Genomic DNA, 9,729 nt, shown 5'->3' with positions numbered 1-9,729 from the left:
TACTTTTCCTATTATTGCTATTATTTTGCTACTGATATCTTCTGTGTCACTTATTTCAACAGTTATAGAACTAGTTACTGAAAATTTATCCTGGAAGGATTTGTCTTGATAGGAAATTATCTTTCAAATAAAGGTGAGATTGTTCAAGTTTCTCAGGGAGCATAAGTCTATTGGCTAGCATATCAGAATATTATCTTTATAAATTAGGTATTTTCTATTACGGAAGATATATTTATTTGTAATTTAAGACTATTATAATAAATATCCCTTTTCACAGCAAATGTGTGCTTCACCTAATTTGTTTATGAGCATTTCTTTCATTCTATCCTTAATCTATGGATAAGGATATCCAATCTCAGCATAAGGGGAGGGGAAAGTAATGCTCATGATGTGGTAATTGTTTTCATGTTTCATTTGCTCTCATTGGTGCCACCCTGGAGATTTCAATGGATAAAAGACAAGATATTTAAAAAGTGAAACAATGCCAAGGAAGATAATTAATAAAGGAGAAAGGAATATAAGCAATTATCTTTCCAATATACAGTTTGAGAAGAATTCTCAATTTACTTAAAAATCAACATTATAAGCAATATTATTATTATATTTGGAGGTAAATGATTGGTAATCATTGATTTTTTTCTTTATGTGCACTAAGCACTAAAAATAACAGATGGACTTTTCTACACATGTCTGTAATTTATTCTTACTTGGAAAAGATAGATAGATAGATAGATAGATGAAATCAGTGAGATATGTAAATCAATAATAGATATCTTTTGTAATTTTGATGATGAAGAGATGGTAATGTTTCAAAGCCTAGAGATTTCTCAGCATTCATTCATATAACTGGAGGTGAAATTTTTATAAAGAGAACTCAGTGCTTGCATTTTTTGTATTAATCAATTTTTTATTTATAATTGACACATCATAGTTGTGCATATTTATGGGGTAAACTGTAAAGTGTCAATGCATGTCTACATTATATAATAATTAAATCAGAATAATTACCATATCCATCACTTTAAATATTTATCATTTCTTTGTGGTGATAACATTCAAAATCTTCTCTTCTAGCTATCTTGAAATATACACTGCATTGTCACTTGCTATAGTCATCCTCCTGTGTAATAGAACACCAGAACTTATTCTTTCTGTCACCTGTAACTATGTACCCCTTGATTAACCTCTCCTGTTCCTCCTGTCCCTTGACCCTCCCTATCCTCTGGTAACCACTATTCTACTCTCCACCTCTATAAAATTAACTTTGTAAATTCCACATGAGTGACACAATGTGGTATTGTCTTTCTGTGACTGGCTTATTTCATTTAACATAATGTCCTCCAGATTCATTGATGTAGCTGCAAAGTACAAAATTTTATTCTCATTTGTGGCTGAATACTATTTCATTGCATCTATATACCGCATTTTCTTTATCCATTTATCTGTAGATGGGCATTTAGGTTGATTTCACTTCTTGGCTATTGTGAATAGTACTGCGATATACGTGGGAGTACAGATATCGCTTCAACATACTGATTTCATTATCTTTGGGTGTATAACCCATAATAGAATTGCTAGGTCATATAGTAGTTCTATTTTTAATTTTTTGAGAAACCTCCATCCTGTTTGTCATAATTGCTATAGTGATTTATATACTCACCAACAGTCCAAAGTGTTCCTCCTTTCTCCACATCCTCATCAGCATTTGATATTTTTTGTCTTTTTGATAATATTAATAGCTATTCTAACTGGAGTGATATTTCATCATGGCTTTGATTTGAATTTCCCTGATAATTAGAGATGGCAAGCATATTTTCATATATCTGTTGGCCATTTGTCTGTCTTCTTTTGAGAAATGGCTGTTCAGGTCTTTTTATCACTTTTAAATCAGATCATTCATTTATTTTCTATTGAGTTATTTGTGTTCCTTATATTAATAAATTCTGAATATTAATCTGTCAAATGCATAGTTTGCAAGTACTTTCTCCCATTCTGTAGGTTGTCCCTTCACTCTACTGGTTGTTTGTTTCTTTGTTGCTGAAGAATTTTACTTTGATGTAAAAATTGTCTATTTTTGCTTTTGTTGCCTGTGTTTCAGGGTCTAATTCAAAAAATTTTTGCCCAGTCCAACTTTCTGGAGTATTTCCTGATGTTTTCTTCCAGTAATTTTATAGTTTGGGGTCTTATATTTAATTTTTATTCCATTTAGAGTCGATTTTTGTGTATAATGAGAGAGGGGTTTAGTTCCACTCTTCTGCATGTGGATATCCAGTTTTCCCAGCACTATATTTTTTAATTTCAGAATATTATGGGGGTACAAACATTTTGGTTACATATATTGCCTTTGCACTACCCAAGCCATAGCTACAAGCATGCCCATCCCATAGGCAGTACACTCCGCACCCATTAGTGGTGAATTTACCCATACCCTCCACCCCCACCCCACCTGTTCAGCACCTGTTTAATAGTATTGCCTTTTGGTCCTTATACTAAAGATATGAGTAGTTTACACACAATTACATTATTAGCGTATTCTAAATTTTTCTGTATGAGTTTTAATGCATTCAGATAATTTTGTTACACTCTAGTGCCCTTTTCTTTCAGATAGAAGAATTTCCTTTACATTTCAGATTTGTTCACTAATCAATTAAGTTTGCTAAATGAATTTCATTTAATTACAGATATTAATTATATGTTATGTGCCTAGTTTTATATGCAAATCATCATGGCAGATATTTATTATATTACTTTCTATGTAATTTCTGTCTCAAAGATTGTCCCAACATATATTTTAAAGTAATAAACTAAAACATTGGTTTTATGATGCCTAATAGAAGAAATATAGAGAAATTACAATGTTGCATAATGTCATTTATATCGAATTTCAATATCACTACATCATATTTTTAAGTGTATTACTTAATTTTTAGTTATTTAGTGTACCAGTTGGTGGTGGTTCTCCACTCAGATTTTTTTTATGGGACTAGTAGAATGGCTAGTTTCTTGGTGACACAACAGTCTTTTTAGCCTTTCACCTTGTCATCCTGACTTCCTCATGCTCTTCTTGTAAGAGTACCTTCTCAATAAAGTAAATATACAATTTGCATAACAATCCCATCTCAGGCTCTGCTTCTTGGAAAGTCAATTATAGGCAGTTAGCTTCTCTGTTGGACATAGTACCATGTATATAGGGCCAAGATTTTTCTTCATATATTATATTTTACTCTCAGATATAAATGCTTAATTCCAATATGAACACAAAATTCTAAAAATTAAGTATCCTTCCTCATCCCAATAACTAACAATCTAACCTTCCCTGTAGGTTATTTCAGAAGATACCCTGAATAAAAATGGATGGAGGAAATCAGTCTGTAGTGTCCGAATTTGTTCTTCTGGGACTTTGCCACTCTTGGAATATTCAGCTCTTACTCTTCATAGTATTCTGTATGCTTTACCTGATCATTGTATCTGGAAATATTGTCATTGTGATCTTAATCATCACTGATTCCCATCTCCATTCTCCTCTGTACTTCTTTTTGGCCAACCTGTCCTTTGTTGATATGTGGCTTTCTTCAGTCACCACTCCTAAGATGATCACAGACTTTCTCAGGGAGAACAAGACCATTCATTTTGGAGGCTGCATGTCCCAGATCTTCTTTTCTCATTTTATTGCAGCATTTGAGATGGTGCTACTGGTAATAATGGCCTATGACCGCTATGTGGCAATCTGCAAACCACTCCACTACTCCACCATTATGAGTCTTCAAAAGTGTATTGCACTGGTGGTGACTTCCTGGATCACTGGCTTTGTGCATTCCATAAGTCAAGTGGTTGTAATTGTTCAGCTGCCATTCTGTGGTCCCAGGGACATAGACAGCTTCTTCTGTGATACACCACTGGTAATCAAGCTTGCCTGCATGGATTCCACTAACTTGGAAATTTTAATGAATGTTCACTGTGGGTTTGTGGCCATAACCTGCTTTATTCTGTTGCTAATATCCTACACATATATTCTTCTCACTGTCCACCAAAGCTCTAAAACTGGGGCATCTAAGGCACTCTCTACCTGCACTGCCCACGTCACAGTGGTGGTGCTCTTCTTTGGACCCTGCATCTTCATCTATGTGTGGCCACTCAGCACTACCTGGATGGACAAATTTCTTGCTGTGTTCTACTCTGTTATTACACCTCTCCTAAATCCAGCCATTTATACCCTGAGAAATAAAGAGATGAAAAAGGCCATGAAGAGATTTAGAAGCTATTACAGAGATTCCAATGTTAATATTTAATGCTCAGATGCTTCAATGTGAGTACTTGAGACTGACTATATTTACCTTGTAAAATAGATTGGGAATTCAGGGCATTTAATTTATGTCTGCATGTTTTTCTTGGCTCCAGATACAAGAATAGGGTTAATAAAATTCAGGCAATTTCAACATTTCCTAATCAACTAGCAGAACACCATGAAATATTTTTCTAAAATACAAACACTAACAATCCTTCATTATGATAAAATTATCTAATCATTCTTCCTACGCCTATAACTCCATTAAACAAAATCCTGTAATTCAGTCAACAAAGCCATATATCCATTCTGATGGATTGTATCTTAATGAACTTTCATTTTGAATTTTTCTCTGAACCCCATTAGGAAAAATAGTGTTTCTGTAGCATTGACACCTTCGTTTAATATTCACTTGCCTTTTGTCCAAAGGCAGAACATTATCATTTTTTCTTAACATAGCTTCCTACCCAAATACTAATGGAGAAAAAGTAAAGAAAGGATGATATAGAAGTGGTAAAGTACATAACGAATACTGGTGGAGGTAATTCTCTACTTGGTTTTCATTAATCTAATAAAAGTTAAAAATAAAATAAAATAAATCCTAATGATATATTCTTTAGTCATCTCAGAATTAAAGACTATTATTTATACTTTAAATTATTAACCATTTTTATAAAAGTTTAAAAATGTATGGTAGAGACCATGATTTTCCTCGTTATTTCTTAAAATTGTAATACATGGTATACTGGTTAATATATAATAAACACAATATTTTAATAAATCAATAGAAGCCAATTTTTTTTGTCATTCAAACGTCTAACATTTATTTGTCAAGCTATATATAAACACGCTTTTTTGGCATTTAAAAATTGCCTTACGGCCTGCCTCCCGTAGAGAGGGTTGGAGACAACCAGAGTGCTAGCATTCCTCCATACAGACTCTTTTCCTCCGCCTCCCCTCTACCACCCATGGTTGCCAAGGGAGACGATTGAGCCAGCACACCCAGGCTTCCACAGAGAGCTGGGCTCAGGCCTTTCTTCTTGTGGTCCTGCAGCAGACCAAGGGGTGCTCAGACTGTGAGCTCCCTGCTTGCCGGCCTTCCCTGGTGCTACTTGCACAGCAGCTCCATCACAGCAGGGCATGCCCCAAGAGGGAGGGACATTGATCCTGCTCGGGCACTCTGTGGGTGACTCCGGACCATCACACTTCTCCCTGGCATGGTCAGGGATTGACTTCTTGGTCTAAGGAATTGAGGGAACCCACGTCGGCAGACCACCAGGGAGAATGCAGTGTGAGTCCTGGCTGAGAAGTGCTCACAAGACACCCCTTCCCCGAAAGGAGGGCTACACCCTCAGCTCAGGCTGAGATTCTCAACAGGGAACCTCCCAGCCCACTGCACATTTAGGACAAAGCTAGGATGGCTTGGGCTCCTGCTGCTGGCAGACTCCAGGGGTAGACTGTGGAGTAGAGGAAGGGGGAGAGGAGGAAGGCCCACTGCAGACTGCCAGTTTATGTACCTGTTTCCACAAGCAGACTCTCTGTGGGGCCCCTTCAGCCCCTCCCTTGCAGCTCTGCACAGAAACTGAGAGCAGATCTTTGACCCCTGCCAAAATAGCTACCTTGCAAGCTTTTGTGGAGCCTCAGGGCAATTCACCCAACCCAGCCCCACCCAGCCACAGTCTCCCACAGGGCTCTGCTGAGGCAGAGAATAAGGACTCACCTGGAAGTTAAAGGGCCCCTCCCAACACCTGGGGCATTCAAATGCATCTCCTGAAGGACTAGAGCCAGTTTCAGAATCTAAAAACAACACTACAGCTTGTGCCTTCTAGCAAGTGCAACCTACAGAAACAGGTAAATTTGCACATCCTATAGGGCATTCACTGACCCAATCTTACAGGATTTTTAGAGATCCAAGGAATGGCCAGCTGGGGAAGCACCTACCCCTCCCCACAGAAAAACTGTACTACTGAATAAGGGTGGAAGAACCCAGCCATGTGCCCTAGCATACAAACATTTAGTCTCCTCCCCCATAAACAGCTCTTTCAGTTTGGAGAGCTTGTCCTTACCCACCAGTGGCTGGAAAACCATCATCTGAACCCCAGCAAGGCTTGGCAAAGTGTTTCAGGCTCACACAACCTAGCCATGAAATGCCATATTCCTCCCCTTACCTCAGTGCTGGTGGAGATCAAGAAACCCCTTGGGAGCTACAGGGACCCCCTACTAAAGCTTGGAGCACTCAAATACTTTACCTGGGGGACCAGAGTCTATCTGTCATGGGCACAAAAGAATACCTTGGCAGCTGGTTCTATCACACAAATATCAACCAATGACAAGGGGTACAACAATGTAGCTCATCATAACATCTTCCAACTCAAGCAAACAGGGTGTAGCTGATTCCCACTCACAAGTACCACCCACCGTCACCGAGAGTACGCTGGGGGACCCAACTGACTACCCACTGTGGGAAGAGATGAAGACAGCAGATCAGAGGTAACCCAAGAGGTATTCCAAACCTGCTAGAACACCCCATAGGCAACTCAGGACAAACACATCTCTCCCTGACATGCTCAAGGATTGATCCTCGGGAATGCAGAGAAAAGCCAATACGCCAAGCCTGGCAACTCCCAAGTCCTGACTGAGAGGCCAGATGAGAAGGAACCACTGACCTCTAGAAACATGAAAAATCAAAGAGTAAGGACACCCTCTACAGAAAATAATAAATCCTTACCAATGGATGCCAACCAAAATGCAAAGATTGAAATGACAGATGAAGAATTTCAAATATGGATTATAAGGAAGTTCAAAGAAATACAAGAGAAAATAGAAACCCAACACAAAGAAACCACAAAAACAATGCAGGAAAGAAATGTCAAATTTACTAAGAAATCACATTATTAAAAAAAAATGAAACAGAACTTATGGAAATGAAATATACATTCAAGGAAATACAAAACAGAGTGGAAGGCCTTAAGAATAGGCTATATCAGGCACAAGAAAGAATCTTAGACACACTTAAATGCAAGAATGGTTCAACATACAAAAATCTTTAAATGTGATTCACCACATAAATAGAAGCAAGAACAACGACCTTATGATCCTCTGAATAGATGCAAAAAAAGGATTTGATAAATTTTTATTTTAAAAAATGCACTGTAGAATATTGGTACTGGGTCCCTGGGGATCACAGTTTGTGTATGTATTTTAATTGAGAAAACATATGGAATATTGAGATAAATTATTAATTTAATTTGATTCCTTTTTATTATATTTCCCCTGAACTCCACACTTATTTTCTTGATCAAAGACATACAACTTTTTAGTCAATACAATTGTCTAATTGTACTGTTAATATATTCATTTTTGACCATTTTGATAGACGTGTACTGTGTCTACAGTGGCTATTATCATATGCTGCCACCTAGATGTGAATTTAAATGAATCTTTAAAAATAAAATTGAAATTTTAATTATTCACTTACTTTAGTGCCATTTTATGTATTCAGTAGCTATAGTGACTACCATGGGACAAGACTGATTTAAAACATTTGTATCATCATAGAAAGATCTTTTTGACAGTAGTGACCTTGTCAATTTTATATATTAAAATTATTTTTTAATCTATCATCTATTAATTTTGTTCCTAGTATCCTTCATTGGACAGCAATTTTTACTATTTATATTCTCATATTTATTAAAATGTTGCCTTTTTATTCATTTTTTTAAAGATTTGTTTGTAGATGTTCTTCTCCATTATAGAATGTAATGATATTCCTCAACATTTTATTGTATTATTATTACATTACTTTTTTTACATTTTGTTCTTAAATGTTTCTGAAATACGCCTTTGGATACATGGAAGGTAGGGACCCAACTTTAACTTCTTTGAGTAAACCACTATTCCCAACAACATATCTAATTTAATCTGCCCTTCCTTCATTGCTTAACTTGGTCGTCATCTATCATATGTTTGTGTGTATATCTCAGCTCATATATGTATATATAAACATATCTGGTCTGAGTTTTCTATTCAGTTCAACTTACATGACTTTTATCATTACCTTTTTTATTTATAGTACTATAATTTTGTATGTAGTTTAACATCTAGCTGTTGTGTTCAGCCTTTTTGTTATTCTATTAAAAGCTGATGTAGTAAAAAAAAAAGTATCTTTATTTATGTTAGTTTTACTATGATTTCTAAAGAGGTCAGATACATTTTTATTAGGATATATATATTTGGGGTAATATTGACATCATTGCTATGCTATGCTATCTCACACATGAGCATGACCATGAGAAGAACATCCTTCCATTTATTCAAATAGTTTATATTCTCTAACAGAGTTTCAACATTTCCTCCTTAATACCCTCCCTTTATTATCAACTTGCAAATATCATTTTAAGTTTGCCCCTCATAGGTAAAAAACAAAACAAAAGAATGCATTCCAAAGATATTTCTACCTCTCTCTCTCCCCCACCTCTCATCCTTTTCTCCTTCTCTCTCTCCCTCCCCTCTTTTTTCTGTACCTGTGTATATGGCTTTGTGGTGCATGCATCTCTGTGGCTGCTGTTTCTCTTTCTCTTCATTTTTTCTATTTTTTTATGTGTGTCTTTGTATTTATTTCCTCTGTTCTCTTTTTCAGTTATATTTTATTTCTAGCTTTCTGTCTTTCTGGGAATTTATCCTACACATATACTTTCACCAAACGAAAATAACATATGTTCAGAGTTGCAGCACAGATTGTAACAGAAAAAAAAAAAAAACTGCTAAAAACTTTATCTCCTTCGCTTTACCTCTTTCTTCCACTATTCAACACCTCCCAGTGCATCTGTGGCTGACTTGAGCATAAATTTGAATGAAAGTATACCTGACTGTCTAGTATATTTATTTTATAAAATTTGTTTGATATTTTACATTTAATGTGACTCAGAGTGATGTGATTTTTTTTAATGTATTACAAAAAACTAAATTATGTAGGTTTTTTGTATGATTAAATATTTTATGTTATATTCTTTATTTAAAAACCAGAAAGGTCTTCATTTTGCTATAGCAGAACTCAGGAACCACATATTCAAAAAACTAAGAGCACAATAGAGTATTTCTTCTTTTATTTGAGAAGACACACCATTAGAGAAACTGGTCTACAAGACAGAATAAAAAATTCTCTTATTTAAGGACAATTATTCCTCAAAAATATATTTTCCATCTAATTCTTCTGCACCAAAAATATGCAGATACTAACATATTTACCATTGACTTAGTCTCACTAGTTAACTTCTTATTAAATGTCAATGGCTTCTCATCACTTACATGAATTGTATAATAAGATCTAAAATAGCCTCTCCAGGCTTACTACTTTCATTATGGCTAATAAACATATGTGCTATTCCATCATCACTGTCACTGATAAAATGCCAAATTCAAAATCCTAACATGATTCAATGGGG

The 9,729-nt window shown here is 35.7% G+C and overlaps 1 protein-coding gene across 1 annotated transcript; it reads left to right on the top strand.

Annotated features, from left to right (window-relative positions):
- The first annotated feature begins 3,350 nt into the window (after positions 1 to 3,350).
- LOC138398153 (olfactory receptor 4K14-like) lies at positions 3,351 to 4,289 on the top strand. The gene has a single exon (XM_069492388.1). It carries the CDS (start codon positions 3,351 to 3,353, stop codon positions 4,287 to 4,289), a length of 939 nt encoding a protein of 312 aa, XP_069348489.1.
- The last annotated feature ends 5,440 nt before the right edge of the window (positions 4,290 to 9,729 follow it).

The sequence above is a fragment of the Eulemur rufifrons genome, chromosome 2, assembly GCF_041146395.1.
Source record: "Eulemur rufifrons isolate Redbay chromosome 2, OSU_ERuf_1, whole genome shotgun sequence".
Classification (NCBI taxonomy): domain Eukaryota; kingdom Metazoa; phylum Chordata; class Mammalia; order Primates; family Lemuridae; genus Eulemur; species Eulemur rufifrons.
This window is presented reverse-complemented; position numbering and strand designations above follow the sequence as displayed.

What these genes read in the sequence shown, in the direction of transcription:
- LOC138398153 (XM_069492388.1), top strand. Translation starts at nt 3,351, where the DNA reads ATGGATGGAGGAAATCAGTCTGTAGTGTCCGAATTTGTTCTTCTGGGA.